Source organism: Cajanus cajan, chromosome 6, assembly GCF_000230855.2.
Source record: "Cajanus cajan strain Asha chromosome 6, NIPB_CcT2T_4, whole genome shotgun sequence".
NCBI lineage: Eukaryota > Viridiplantae > Streptophyta > Magnoliopsida > Fabales > Fabaceae > Cajanus > Cajanus cajan.
The window spans coordinates 40,112,271-40,128,679 of NC_138522.1; the positions used below are offsets into that span (position 1 = coordinate 40,112,271).

A 16,409-nucleotide genomic window follows, 5' to 3' on the forward strand; every position below is an offset into this window, starting at 1 on the left:
AAATAAACATAGATTAACATATCAATGACCAACACCCTCTCTCTTGCGGGTGAAAAGCTCAACGCTCGCTGGTGAATTACAAACAAATCGAACCATTTTCACAGCTACATGTACAAGTGCTTGCATGTTTGATTTTCTTTTAGAAATAGAATCTTTGCTTTGAGCACATGACACATATGATTAGATAAAAAACGAAAGTATTGGGAGGACAAAAAAGAGACAGAAGCATTGCATTATTTGATTCACATTATACTTTCTGAAACACGGAATAAAGTTAAAGGAAAACAAGAAAGATACAATGAAAATGAAGCTAGTGAGGTAAAGATTTTGAGCACAAAATCTTTCTTGGCCTCAATCTAGCTAAAGATAACAGGAAAAATTATGGCTAGTCCCATGAAAGGACCTTCATGATGTTGTTATTGTCGATAGTGCCACATTTTTCCCTGACCCTTTCTTCAATACCTCAGCAGGAACATTGATCTCCATGCCATCAAAAATGTCTGTCCCTGATTTTTCACCATCCTTTATTGGCAATTCTTGCCTTTCATCTTTCCCTATATCTTTTGTGCTCTGACGGTCTTTGCTTTTGCCCCACACCACAGTGTAAAGTCCACACACAATCAGAATCGCCCCAAATATACTGAGAAGGAATTAAACACAAGATAAACTTAATTAGCACATTACTTTAGCATTTGCTATCAATTTATTGACACACGCAAATATTTTAATATAATACATACCTTCCTAGATGAACTTGTTCGGCTAAGACAAGGGAACCCAATGCAGCAGTGATAATCATACATAGAGGGCTGAAAGATGTCACAAACACTGGTCCACGTTCCCTAGTTACAACCCCTTGCACATAATACGCCATTCCAGAACATATCACCCCCTGGTTAATTATTATTTATCACAAATTTTTAGTTAGTTGAATCATTAATTAAGAAGTCACCATTCATCATTCAATGGTTTTAGGGTACTCACAGAATAAACACAAGCAAGAAGCCTAGAGTCCCAGCCTATGGCCCACACACTGAAGTCTCTTTCAAATATAAGGGATGCGATTGAACCCTCAATGATACCCATCACGCAAATCCAAGCTGTGAGTGAGAGCTCTGCTGGGTACTTCTTCAAAGTGAATGACTAATTCCACAAAATAGTAACACAAAGTCAGATTCTTAATTACACAAAGCAGAGAAATTATTACATACTTCGAATTATGTCATCATCTCGATCTATTTCTATTTTTTTTAATTCATGACAATCTAACTCAGTATTAATAAAGTTTATAACATCTTCATATTCTATTCAACTTACCGACTAGATTCCATTGATATCATTATCTATCTCTACATGACATATTTGTTTTCTTTGTAAATTAAAAATATGAGTACATGTCAAGTGAAGATTAATCAGAAGACATTATTCTATACGTACTATGTATGCAATAATTTCTCCATCATATGTGAATGATTCGTTTTGGCTATATATACTTACTTGCAGAATAAAGAAACCAGCCCAACTAGCACAACTTGATACGAGCATTAATGTGCCAACTATCCAATGCTGGTCAGAGGGTTCAGTGGTAGTACTGGTAGAGTTGCTATGCTGGCTGATGGCTCCTCCACCCTTTATGATTTGAAATGCAGGGCCTTTGTACAGGGTCATAACCATAGCTCCTGAAACTGTTATAACTGTTCCAATGACCTTGGCTAGGCTGTGGAATTTTCTCAAGTTCACCTTCTCTAGCCTGGTAATCAGTACAATAATTAACTTCCACGTCATTAATTAGATTCAATAGAATAAATCTTGAACAGTGAATAACAAAGAAAATTAGAAGAATATTATTTGATATGCATATGTCCCAACTAAATTAAAAATAATCTTGTTTGGTCCAACTTGCATCAGGGATATCATTGGACTAGTTGGAATCAATCAAGATTTAATTTAAGAATTAATATTGCAAAGAGTGTGGATACATATGGCACAGATTTAATAGTTTGTGACATCATTTGTCAAGTAGTGGCCCCATGTCATGCATGCAGGGTGGATCCTATTATTCTTTGGAATGCAACTAGCCTTTTTACCTTTGCGTAAGCGCACTAATATCCATTTATATAACGGTGAATAGTGATGAATTAATCTTTTACCTGAAAATGAGTGCCATTACGAAAGTTATGGCCGGGAGGACATTAACAGTGGCCGATGCAAACGTTGTTGAGGTCATTTTCATCCCCATGTTATACAGGTTCTGATCTAGCACTGGCCTGTTCCATTTCATCACCAACAGAGTTACTAATTGCACATCAAAAACGTTGTACCAACACACACATGCCCTACTAGCATTTCCGTAGCATGGTTTAATTAAAATAACAAAAGGAATTAAAATTATTGGTAAGTAAGAAAATAATGACATTATGATTGGAAACATTGCGTTTTAAATGATTATTGGACGGGTCACTTTCTTCGGTAGGACGTGTCCGCTACAAAAGGTGGAGCATTATGAACGTCACTATCAGGTAATAATCTCATTTATATTAGTTTTGGGTTATAGATCGATTATGCAGAATAGCTATATCTATATTATATATCCTATATATTATTAATTTAAGGATTTTTGTTTCATGATAAAGAATTATACAACCAATTATCGGCTGAATAAAAATAAGGAAAACAGTAAACACCGCCGAAGTAGTGTTTCGGGTTTGATAAATTGCCTAATACATTAATTTACTTAATTAATTATTATTTATGCATTAATAACTTATAAGTTACGTACATAGGTATTTAGTTAATATATATTAATTATTCCTCTGATTTTAACTTGAGGGTTTTATTGAAAGTGTTGTAATGTGTTATGTGTTTCTGTTCTTATTTATGATCATGTAAATAAGGAAAGCAGTGCAAGTGTGAAACAAGTTGGGAAAAAAAGTTAAAAAAATAAAATTCGAACTGAGTATTTTATTGTTTGAATATTTATATTCCCTGGGAATCTTTTTTCCTTTACCGAACAAGGAAGAAAATAAATTCTTTGTCACTTCAACAAAATAATAAAAAGGGTCATGTTAAATGTATAGCTACTTATTATGCATGCATGCATAAGTAATTAAAAATATTATAACGAATTATCCAACCCAATGAAGAGTCTAAGAATAAACGAATTAAATGTATGTTTCTGTATATGGTATCTGTAAATAGTATAGTCTGAAGAGCCTTACTCGAGGAAACCAAGTGCCACTATCCTGAGGAAGATGGGAAGAGTCATCTTTGGTCGTATTTTTCTGTAATAAAAACAAAACCTTATTATAAGGATCTTGGGAATCAGGAACAACAAAAGCTGCTGTTGTTTGAGAAGTGGAACGGACACACACACACACTCTGAAAGAGGAAGAGAAAGATATACTATATACCTTTCAAGGACAAGTGCAAAGGGGACAATTATAATAGCTGCAACTACATGACGGTAGACTGAGAGTATCCAATGACTCATGCCATGCTTGAAAGAAACCATAGTGATGATATACATCCCTGAGTAGCCAAACTGAAGGGACAATATAGCAAGATAAGGCTTCACCTTGCGAAGCCCCTCACTGAACTTACCACTACCATTTTGGTCCTCCATCTTTTGCATGCACCGATCCAATAGGTGACACACAAAACACACACAAACTCTCTCTACGAGTTATGGGTTGTGAGTTGTGACTTATGAGTTTGTGGGTGACCCTCAAAACGTGAAGTGCTCCTTTTATAGGACAAAAAAGCAAAATTATTTAAAAAGAAGACCCGGTTTCACACAACAAACACTTACTTGTCCAAGCCACTAACTCTCCCACTTCATTTTTCACCCCAATGATTCCCTTACTCATTTTCCAAAACAAACATGTTCCTTGCAATTACTAGAATCCTCTTTATGTGTATAATAGAAAAAAGCAAGCCAGATATTATAGAAAATTATTTTTATTGTCCTCTTGATACAATTTATCTTTCTTTATTGTATAATTTTTCTGTTTGTTTAATTTACGGGAAGTGGGATGGGGTGCTTGATTCATTGACCACCGAATGAAATTTGGGTTTAGTGCTTGGTCATGACGCCAGCAAATATGTTCCTATGTGGTGTTAAGTAAGAGTGGGTGTTGTATATGTGTACACCATTCAGAAATAAGGATGAAATGAGTTAAAAATCATTCATTAATTAGAGATTTTTCACCTACGTTGCCTATCGCCACATTATATGTCTCGACCCCCACAAACATATACATGCTATGATTGTAATCTAATTATATTTGAATTCAACATATATTTATAGAATCTCACACTCAAATCTTAGAGTGGGATTAAGATATGCAATAGTAAGAATAATAATACAAACAATATTATTTAATATCCATTAAATAGCTCAATAATCAAATTCTCTATTTCAACATACGTGTTATACCACTCAAAAAATAATCAAACTAATCATTGCAATTCAAATATGTTGTTTTTGGTCTCTTCAATTAATGACAATAACTAAAATTTTTTTTCTTGAAAATAATATTTTTCTCTTAATTATTATTTCTTATTAAATTTTTATCGTTCAATTAATTGGTATAACAAGACAAGAATAGAGAACAACAAAAAAACAAAAAAAAAAAAAAGACAAGAAAAGAGAACAACAGATATAATTCCATGATCATGTATGTATCGAAAACAAAATTCCACTATAATATATATTTTGACTTTCGTGATATTGTTAGATCGTGCTATATTCCTTTCACCCAAGTGGATTCTTGTTTCCGTTGATATAGCATCCAACTCAAAATCAAATGAAATAAGGGAATGATACATATTTTGCTTAATGTAATTAAACAAATGATGAGTTCAAGAAGAAAATATATTACATTAAAATTGCATATAAACAATAAAAGAATTAAAAATTTAATGAATTAAACTTAAAATTTTGTGCCCCTCATTAAGTGAATGTTGATAAGGTCTGCAATAATCATGAATTCCAATAAAAACGGCTAGATGGTATCATGATGCCACACTAAATGCAAGTGACGTGGGCAGTAGCATATGAACTTCCTTTCAGTAATTGTGGCTGAGATTGCAATGCTTACATCCATGTAGTTATGATTGAACTTATTAGTGGTTAGATGCAACTCTTCGAAAATACTAATATTCCTTCAAAAGAATAATTATTAATCATAAAATTAAAATGATTAACATTACACACATACATAATAAAATATAAATTTAATAATTTTTTACTTCTAATTTTTCATAATTCATTACAACAAAATTTATTATTACTGATAATTATTTAATAATAATAAATTAATTGTTTCTATTTTATTATCTAATAAAAATATTAATGATTAATATATAATAGTCACTAAAAATGTATTTACATCATACAAAAATTTACTATTACCAATAATTATTTATTAGAAAAAATTTAAGTCTTACATTGACTATAGATAAAATAATTAAAGAGTATGTAAGTAGATAACAACTCTTACCTTACAAGTTCCATATATCTTAATTAGAAGATAAGAAAATTAAAAAAATAAGAAAAAAAATCCAAATTTCACATCGATTATAGATAAATTAATTAAAGAATATGTCAGTAGAGAACAACTTTCACCTTGTAAGTCTCACATCTATTAGGAGATAAGACAATTAAAAAAATAAAGAAAAAACTCAAGTTTCACATCGATTATTAATAAAATAATTAATTAAAAAATAAGAAAATTAAAGAATATATAAATAGTGGACAATCCTATAAAATCTCACATTAACTAGAGATATGATAATTAAAAAGTATTATGAATCAACTTTTAGTGGCAATAACACAAAATATTAAATGTCAGGTAAATATTTTAGCGATACTACATATAATAACTAATGTAAAAATATTGATAAAAATTTTACAATAATTTTTATTATCACTAAAAGTCTATTTTATTATAGGTATCAAAGAGATAGAATGCATGTTTTTCTCTCTAAAGTGATTTACTGATCACAAGAGTGATTGAGAACCTACCAAACTGTCTTCAATTACAATTTACTAGCAGAAATGAGACATTTACCAATAATAATTAAGGGCACAATAATAATATAACAAAATGTGAAAAACCAAAATAATATTTTATATATAAAATTTATTTTTAGTTATAATTATAAGTAACATATTAGATTTTTTTATTTTTAATTATAAGTAAAAATTATTAATTTTTAAATTTATTTAAGATTATTTTTTATATCTTTAATTTATTATTAAATATTTTTTCAGTATTTACTTATAAATAACATAAAATAAAATAATTAATTACAAAAGCAGTATAAATACCACAAATTACATATTATAACGGTTCCTACTGTGGAATAATTGCCCACAACCACAATTGTCCAGCATAAACAATGCCATTTTTGTGTATGAAATATGTTAATCTCCACAGTCTTCATTCACTCTTTCTTAAATGACATCTCTGAAATTCTGGAAAATTAAGTTTTAAACAAAAGTTTTTTTGAGTTCATGCTTCCTTTTTCTTTTAAGATTTAAAGAAACCTTTTAGAAAGAAAAGTTGAATTTATAGCTAGACTATTTCCATCAATTTTAATTTCCTTTAAAGTTGAGTTACATATGCACTTGAAACCTAAGTTGCCTGGCATCTAAAAAGAGAAGGGAAGACAGACATTGTCGTCTCGTTCTGATCTATTAAGTTGCGTCCATAATATGTCATATAATTCATAGTTATCCGACACTTGGTTAGAACACACTAATTTTGGACATTGATCTTTATGGTTTCAAGAATGGAGAACAACTTTCGAAACTACATCTCCAGATCTCCTATATGCATGTTTCTTCTACAATGTGTTTCCGCTACACAATCCTGTAATTGAATTCTTCCCTTTTCATACATTAAATTTCTGAATTCTTTACCTCATCTATTACTGTATTTCTTAAGATATAGGCCTCTTCTTTTAATCTAATATATCCCTTGATGGTTTTGTCAATATGTAAAACAACAATGCATCGTGTAGAAAGATAATTTGTTGAAATCTCTTTTTAACACATCCCCGGGCCCACCCAAAAAATAAATTGTTTGCGCTTGCGCATGTATCATGTGAGAATATTCAATACTTTAGAAAACTACTACATAGATTTATATAAAGTGTATGTCAATCAATATATTTATCATAAGAAGAAGAAAATGTGAAAATTTCACTTATTTTCAGCATTTCCGAAGCAGCGGAAAACTTAGATATTGATTTAAATATTTCATGCATGGAGAAATTAATTAATAATAATTATATGAAGTAAAAATATTATTTTAATTATAAAAAATAAATAAAAAAATGCAATTTTCTTTAGTAAGATTAATGTAACATATTCTATTATTCGTTGATGATAATAAAAACATTTAAATACGCTTTTAGTTAGCGTATTTAAATTTATGTTAATGAACAATAATGATTCACAATGACAGAATGATGTTTATACGACAATGCACAGCATAATTGTTTGACCTCTGACGTGTACTGTGGTCGGGGATAGATTACATGCGAAAATTGTATTCTTTGAATTTTGATATAAATAATTATGGACGGAGCATAAATTTGTGGGTGTGATGGCCCAGGAATTAAAGTTGGTGGTTTCGTGTTCGGATTCCATCTTGCAATGAGGTTAAGGTTGGTGGAATCCCACCAAACAGAAGTATTGGGAAAGCACTATGAAAAATAGATGTAGAACAAATCCTAATAGGTGGCATGGTGGGTTAAAGGGACCAAACCTCATTCTCCTTCTCTATATAGTGACTTATCTTATGTGTATGTGGATCGAGAATCATTTTCTGATGCATACTTGATTATGTAATTATCTACCCACACATAAACCCAACAACCAGAATTAAATATTCTTGCTACATAGTAGTAATGTTTTCATTACCAAAAGAAAACCATCACCCTTATTGCTCTTCCCTAACTTCGTTTGAAATTTGATTTAACTGATTTCTCATTAATTTCTATAATAGCTTTAACCGATTGTTCGCATGCATTTCCCTTTTTCAAATTCTGGTTGAATTTACAGGGTTTTATTCACATTCTTCCACCAAAGAAAGGAATATATAAAATGCTAGCATGTATCAATATGTCTCGAGTCAAATCAGTGCTGACAATTACAACGGATCTCATCATCAGATTATATATAGATACAATACAGTTCCAATTGCAACCAAGAAAAAAAATGGTATAAATACTAATTCAGGTTTTGTTAACTATTATTCTTGAGATAATTATCGGTAAGAAATTAAACATGAAAATTTTATAACTGTACCTGCATGAGGGTACACTCGTAATCTTCAGGGGAATATGAGGACCAAACGAGAGCTTCAGATGGATTCTTCGGAGGGGGAGGTACCTGCAAAAGATACTCCGACGCTTAAGTCAGTGTGAGCACGATTTTCTAGGGTAATAAATGAACAGTGACATACCTTGTTATGTGTGACCTATTTATAGCATCTGACATGGGCCTGAGCGTGATGGACCCTCTCAGATATTTACCAAATTAGGTAATACGGTACTAATTGGTCGTTAGGCTTTAATCATGTACTTACCTTTCTTAATTGTGATTACCGTTATGACTTGTTTAACCCTTCGGCAAGAGGCCGAGCCGGCTATTCAATACTAGTCGGAACGGCAAATGACCGAACCGTCTAGTCCGTATACGGCAGCCTGTATACTTCCGGTATGATCTATGTCGGAACGGTACTTGACCGAGCCGACTCGATGAGTGATGATGGTCCATATTGGCATTAACCAGACTGATGTCGGTTCTCGGCCTCATGCCGAGCCGACGTTGATGGTGATGCTTGTACGTGGCTATGCATGAGTGTCTGACGAAATGGCACGTGTTGGCCCACGTGACCGATACGGTCTCTCCGGTACACAAGCCCCCCAGCCTTTGAGGAGCGAAGCGACGCGAAAGGTTAATGAAATAAAAACAGGATTTTTCAGTCGGTGTCTTGAAGAAGAAGCTAAGGGTTACAACTGATGGTGGGATATGAAGGGTTGTAACCGTTGGGCATTTGATGGCGTACGCGAGAAGTTATGGTGGGATATGAAGGGTTGTAACCGTTGGGCATTTGATGGCGTACGCGAGAAGTTATGGTGGGAAGCGAAGGGATATAACCGTTGGTCATTAATGACGCATGCAAAGTTGCGGCGGGAGGCGAAGGGTTGTGTCCGTTGGGCATTAATGACGCATGCGAAGAGTCGCGTATCCTGAACCGTTGGATCTAGATGATCCAACGGTATGCACGAGGGGGTGTCGTTTCAGGTGCTCATTAGAGACGCCTATAAATAAGTGTAAGGAGGTGAGGGCTCTTTCGTGTAAATTCATTAGCTGCTCCGAGCCGAAGTTGTTTGGAAGCGTTTTGAGTATTATCAACGATAGGTCAAGCTCAACCATCAGGTACGTAATGGCTAATTTGGATGTTGTTAACATTGACTCTTCTGGGGACGAAGGGGAATCTAGGTTAAGGGCGACGCCGAACCAGGATGCACCATCGGCTTCGGCATCTAATGGGGACAATTCTGTGGAGTCGGCTTCTGGGTCCGGTCATTCTCAAAGTGGGAGTGATTCGATATCAGCTATAGGTTCCGATGAGCAACCTAGTCGGGGTGGAGAATCATCAAGAGTGTTCCCTCCCATATCAACTCCGGGATATTCATGGGTGCACGGTGAGGTTGGTAGTGTATACTCTCGGTATACAAGTAAGAAATCTCTTGTGGATTTTGTATCGGCCGTGAAGTTTTTGGACTTTCCTGAAGATGAGGAGCCTTCTGCCATCTTCTTTCAACCGTGCCGAGGCGACGGGGTGTCAAATCCGGACTTTGTTTATTTGAGTCAGGGGACTTCTAAATACCCCTTTTTCTATGTGTATGATTATATGTTCCGGGATTTGAAGATATCTCTCCCGTTTGACAATTACTTCATGGGTATACTTCGGCTTTTGAATGTGGCGCCGAGTCAACTTCACCCGAACACCTGGGCCGCTATGCAAGGGTTCAGGCATTTGTGTCTGGGTCTCGGTCTCTCTCCTACTCCACATCTATTTTTGCATTTCTATACTTCTCGGCCGACGAGGAAGGCCAAGTGGCTGTCTTTGATTCGCCACAGTGACTGTCTGCTACAACCTTTCACCACCTCCTACAAAAAATTTAAAGTGGGATTTATGAAGGTGATGATTCGGCCGGAACCAGGGAAAAAGTATTTCTTTGACGCTGAGGGAAATCCACTATTTCCCTTCTACTGGACCCGGAAGCCGCGCAAGTATGACACGGTTTCCAAGTCACGCATGTCCCCAGAGGAGAGAGGAAGTCTTGATTTTTTAGACAAGTTGCCTCGGCCCTTACCATGCCGTCCTCTTGTCCGATTGTTTGATTCGGCCGATGTGGTCGAAGAATTAATCGGTATGGTATTTTTCCTACTTGTTTGAATTCAAGTGTTATCATTGATTTTGACTAATGATGTGCAGGTATAATGGCGGCTCATGATGATTTGGATATCCGCAACTTGCTTCGGAACCAACTAGCATCGAATACCGTGAATAGGCCTGCGCCCGCCGCGCGCGTGAAGCAACCAGCTGGTCAAGGTAGCGGGGTCGGACCCACGTCTCGGCCGAAGAAGACCACCCGGCCCCAACCTGAAAAAAGAAGGCCTGACTCTAGGGCCGAGGAGGAGAGTCGCCGGGCGAAACAGCGCCGAGTGGCCAGCCCCCCTGTTCCCGAAAGCTTGTCGGCACCAAGTTTCTTGGCTGGCAATGTTAACGCTCAGGATTTCCTGAGTCAAGACCTGACCTCCGAGGTAGGCCAGGGGCTGCTGAGCCGAATGAGTTCGGCGCAGAAATGGAGCTTCTTTTGTGAGTTCCAAGTGCGCGCTGTGGCCATGGCACAGAGTATTGTCATGCAGCCGAACGGTGAGGCTGACGAGTTGCGCAAACAGCTAGCTGAGCAGGAGAAGTCTCTTCAAGAGACACTGGCTGCTTTGACCGACGCCCAGACGGCTAGTAGCAAGTACCAGGCCGAGATGGATCGCCGAGGAAGAACCGCTGATGACTTGGCCCTAAAGGTACAGCGTCTCGAACTTGCTCTGAAGGGCGAGACTGATAAGGTGACAGCTCTGAGCAAGGAGCTGGATGCTGAAAAGGCTGCCTTTGGTGCTTATCAGGAAAAGGCGCGCGCCAAGGTTCTCAGTCAGCATCAGGCCGGTTTTGCTCAAGCTGCTCGGCAGGCTTGCTACTTCGGCGACTTTCCTCCTGACTTCCACCTGGACATGACAAAAGATTTTTTCCAAGGGAAGTTGGTGGATATGACCTCCATTCCACCTGATCAGGAAGCCGACGAGGAGGCTCCGGCTCGGCCATCTGGGCCGAACGAAGGGGAGACTCTGAACGAGGAGGCTGCGCCTGAGGATGGTCCAGTTCAGGGGGAGCCAGAAGTAGTGTCTTAAATGTTTTTTGTATTATGGGGCCGATAGCGCCTATTGATAATGTATCCTTCTCTTTTTTTTTTTTAATGAAATTTCTCCGTTCTTTATGTTATATACTGGCGTAAACTCTTGTGGTGATTAACAACTTAATTTGCGTGAGCCGTCTCCTTAGCCGAGAGACATCTCGGGAGGGAGGACTTGAATAATTTAATTAAAGCCACATCCTTGGCCGAGAGATATCTCGGGAGGGAAGACTTGAATAATTTAATTAAAGCCACATCCTTGGCCGAGAGATATCTCGGGAGGGAAGACTTGAATAATTTAATTAAAGCCACATCCTTGGCCGAGAGATATCTCGGGAGGGAAGACTTGAATAATTTAATTAAAGCCACATCCTTGGCCGAGAGATATCTCGGGAGGGAAGACTTGGATAATTTAATTAAAGCCACATCCTTGGCCGAGAGATATCTCGGGAGGGAAGACTTGAATAATTTAATTAAAGCATGAGTGATTGAATCGTGTTGTCATTGATAAATGGATGCCTCGTTAAAAACCTTGCCGGCCAAAACCTCTTTTCACTATTTTTTAAGAGGGAAAAAGACCGGTTCAAGGAAAAGAGTGCACCCTTACAACGTTTACAAGTTTGGGAAATAGACAACTAGCTATAGTAAGTCTTCAAGTGCGTAGAGTTCCATGTTCGTGGGAGGACTTTGCCGGATAACTCTTCCAACTTGTATGCCCCGTTATGAAGAGCATGTCGTACTCGAAACGGGCCGTCCCAATTGGCTGCCAGTTTGCCCTCAGACGGGTTGCGCCTTGCCGAGCCGGTTTCCCTCCATACAAGATCTCCGTCGTGAAATGTTCTTGGTTTGAGGTTAGAATTGAAGCGCCGACTCATGCGTTGCTTGCATGCTTCGGCTACTACCTGCGAATTGTCCCGCACTTCCTCAAGAACATCTAGTTCAGCCCGAAGAGATGCGTCATTGGAGTCCTCTTGAAAATGTTGTCGTCTGAATGATGGCTCCCCTACTTCAACCGGTATCATTGCGTCGGCACCATATGTTAGGCGAAAGGGGGTTTCTTTAGTGGTGGACTGTGGTGTACACCGGTATGCCCAGAGGACTTCTGGTAATTCATCAGCCCATACTCCTTTTACCGAGCCGAGTCTTCTTTTCAGTTCGGTAAGGATAACCTTGTTGGCCGCTTCGGCCTGGCCATTCGACTGAGGGTGCTCAACCGATGTGAACCTGTGCCGAATGCCAAGGTTTTCGAGGAATGAGTTGAACCTTTTGTCCGTGAATTGGAGACCGTTATCTGAAATGATGGCATATGGGATGCCGAAACGGGTGATGATGCTCTTCCATACAAACTTTTGGACGTTAGCAGCAGAGATGCAAGCAAGTGGCTCGGCCTCAATCCATTTTGTGAAGTAATCTACTGCCACGAGAAGGAACTTAGCTTGTCCCCTCGCCATGGGGAATGGGCCAAGTACGTCAATTCCCCATAACGCAAACGGCCATGGAGAGCTGATACTGTGTAGTTCGGCGGCCGAGGCATGGATGAGATTCCCATGCCGTTGACACTGTATGCACCTCTTAACAAACTCAGCACAATCTCCTTTTAGAGTCGGCCAATAATAACCGGCTCGTGACACCTTTGCCGCAAGAGTTCGGCCTCCGGAATGGGATCCGCAGATACCTTCGTGAACTTCCCTCATCACATAGTCAGCCTGGAGATTGTCAATACACTTAAGCAACGGGGTGGAGAATCCGCGCCTGTAGAGTTCGCCGGCTATGATGGAGTACCGAGCTGCTTGGGTTCGCAATTTTCTGGCTTCCACCGAATCAGTTGGCAATTCTCCCTGGAGGATGAAGTTCCGAATAGGAGTCAGCCAGCTTGGAACTTCGACCTCGGCGGCCAAGCACTCGACGGCCACACTTGGAGAGGGGACTTCGAGGTGAATTGTTGTTCTTAACTGTCCCGACTTTCTGGTGCTGGCGAGCTGAGCTAGCTGATCGGCTCGTTCGTTGTTACTTCTTGGAATATGCCGAATTTGAACCTCGGTGAAATCATCTTTGAGTTTTCGGAAGAGGTGATAATACTGCAACAAATTAGCATCTTTGACTTGAAAGTTGTCGTTGACTTGTTCGGCGACTACTTTCGAGTCGGTCCAGCATATGACCTTCTTAACATTCATCTCTGTTGCTAGTCTAAGTCCGGCTATTAAAGCTTCATACTCGGCCTGGTTATTGGACGCGCGGAAGCCAAACCGAAGGGATTGCTCAATTGTGATGCCCGAAGGATTAGCGAGGATTATGCCCGCACCACTACCTTGGGCGTTAGATGATCCATCCACATGAAGGATCCAAGGTTGGTCTTCGAAAGATCCTGGAGGAGTGAGCTCATTGACGAAATCTACCAAGTGTTGTGATTTAATAGGGCCCCTCGGCTCGAAGGATATGTCAAATTCGGATAACTCAACCGACCACGCCATCATTCGGCCGGCAATTTCTGGCTTCCGAAGGACCTTTGCGATCGGACAGTCGGTTCGGACGACAACCTTATGGCTTTGAAAGTATTGTCTCAACCGTCGGGCGGCGTAGACGAGTCCTAGGGCAACCTTCTCGAGCAATTGATAACGTCGCTCGGCGTCTTGCAACGTCCGACTAATAAAATAGATGAGCTGTTGACCAGAAAACGGCGCGCGAATGTTATTTTAGTAGCTTAAGGTTGCCGAGAATGGAGGAGCCGACCGAACCGAGAAGGGTGCACTCGGTTTCGCAGCAGTCGGCCATCGACCTCGATCCACGAATCGATCAGGATGAGAGGGTAGAGCCCGTTGAAGATAAACAACCCTTCCAAGTAGGAACGACAAAATCCCAAGTTACTTACTTGGGAACCTATTTAACCGAAGGGGAGCGCCTAGCCATTCAGCGTGTGGTCCTCGAGAATAGAGACTTGTTCGCTTGGCACCCATCCGATATGCCTGGCATTGACCCCAATTTCCTGTGCCACAAGCTCTCCGTTAGCAAAGAAGCTAGGCCGATTGCTCAACGGCGCCGGAAGACGGGGGAAGAAAGAAAAACCGCCATCGAAGCAGAGATGACCAAGTTGCTAGACGCTTAGTTTATCCGAGAGGTGCACTACACGACTTGGCTGGCTAACGTTGTCATGGTTAGAAAGTCAAATGGGAAATGGCGTATGTGCACCGATTATACCAATTTAAATAAAGCTTGCCCAAAAGACGCCTACCCACTCCCAAACATCGATCGGCTCGTCGATGGGGCATCCGGCCACAAATTCTTGTCTTTTCTGGATGCTTACTCGGGATACAATCAGATCCGGATGCAACCCCAAGACGAAGAAAAAGCTGCATTCATCACCGAAACAGCCAATTACTGTTACCCGGGTGATGCCGTTCGGATTAAAAAATGCCGGGGCCACATATCAACGTTTGATGAATAAAATCTTCCACAACCAGATCGGCCGAAGCATGGAAGTGTATGTTGATGATATGATGGTAAAATCAAGCGATGTATCGGCACATACGCATGACTTGGCCGAAGTGTTCCAGGCGCTTCGGCAACATCAGATGAGACTCAACCCCGAGAAATGTGTGTTTGGAGTTTCGGGCGGCATGTTCTTGGGATTCATGCTATCCAACCGAGGCATTGAGGCGAATCCGGATAAATGCCAAGCCATCTTGGACATGAAAAGCCCGGCAACGTTGAAAGAGGTTCAAAAGTTAGCCGGACGGCTCACTTCGTTGTCTCGCTTCCTTCCCTGTTTAGCCGAGACCCAGACACAAATGCCTGAACCCTTGCATAGCGGCCCAGGTGTTCGGGTGAAGTTGACTCGGCGCCACATTCAAAAGCCGAAGTATACCCATGAAGTAATTGTCAAACGGGAGAGATATCTTCAAATCCTGGAACATATAATCATACACATAGAAAAAGGGGTATTTAGAAGTCCCCTGACTCAAATAAACAAAGTCCAGATTTGACACCCCGTCGCCTCGGCACGGTTGAAAGAAGATGGTAGAAGGCTCCTCATCTTCAGGAAAGTCCAAAAACTTCACGGCCGATACAAAATCCACAAGAGATTTCTTACTTGTATACCGAGAGTATACACTACCAACCTCACCGTGCACCCATGAATATCCCGGAGTTGATATGGGAGGGAACACTCTTGATGATTCTCCACCCCGACTAGGTTGCTCATCGGAACCTACAGCTGATGCCGAATCACTCCCACTTTGAGAATGACCGGACCCAGAAGCCGACTCCACGGAATTGTCCCCATTAGATGCCGAAGCCGATGGTGCATCCTGGTTCGGCGTCGCCCTTAACCTAGATTCCCCTTCGTCCCCAGAAGAGTCAATGTTAACAACATCCAAATTAGCCATTACGTACCTGATGGTTGAGCTTGACCTATCGTTGATAATACTCAAAACGCTTCCAAACAACTTCGGCTCGGAGCAGCTAATGAATTTACACGAAAGAGCCCTCACCTCCTTACACTTATTTATAGGCGTCTCTAATGAGCACCTGAAACGACACCCCCTCGTGCATACCGTTGGATCATCTAGATCCAACGGTTCAGGATACGCGACTCTTCGCATGCGTCATTAATGCCCAACGGACACAACCCTTCGCCTCCCGCCGCAACTTTGCATGCGTCATTAATGACCAACGGTTATATCCCTTCGCTTCCCACCATAACTTCTCGCGTACGCCATCAAATGCCCAACGGTTACAACCCTTCATATCCCACCATAACTTCTCGCGTACGCCATCAAATGCCCAACGGTTACAACCCTTCATATCCCACCATCAGTTGTAACCCTTAGCTTCTTCTTCAAGACACCGACTGAAAAATCCTGTTTTTATTTCATTAACCTTTCGCGTCGCTTCGCTCCTCAAAGGCTGGGGGGCTT

General features: G+C 39.7%; 1 protein-coding gene across 1 annotated transcript; it reads right to left on the reverse strand.

Moving 5' to 3' along the window:
• Window positions 1-216: 216 nt before the first annotated feature.
• Window positions 217-3,728, reverse strand: UMAMIT17 (nodulin MtN21 /EamA-like transporter family protein). Its single transcript, XM_020369942.3, has 7 exons — window positions 3,411-3,728; window positions 3,219-3,281; window positions 2,151-2,267; window positions 1,498-1,750; window positions 985-1,143; window positions 741-892; window positions 217-640 (listed from the first exon to the last, which is right to left on the reverse strand). Exons 1-7 carry the CDS (start codon window positions 3,629-3,631, stop codon window positions 406-408), a joined length of 1,200 nt encoding a protein of 399 aa, XP_020225531.1. The 5' UTR covers window positions 3,632-3,728; the 3' UTR covers window positions 217-405.
• Between the last annotated feature and the right edge of the window lie 12,681 nt (window positions 3,729-16,409).

What these genes read in the sequence shown, in the direction of transcription:
- UMAMIT17 (XM_020369942.3), bottom strand. Translation starts at nt 3,631, where the DNA reads ATGCAAAAGATGGAGGACCAAAATGGTAGTGGTAAGTTCAGTGAGGGG. An exon ending in GTAATGGCACTCATTTTCAG is followed by an intron (nt 1,751 to 2,150) that starts GTAAAAGATTAA and finishes ACTGATTACCAG; the next exon opens with GCTAGAGAAGGTGAACTTGA. An exon ending in GAACAAGTTCATCTAGGAAG is followed by an intron (nt 641 to 740) that starts GTATGTATTATA and finishes ATTCCTTCTCAG; the next exon opens with TATATTTGGGGCGATTCTGA.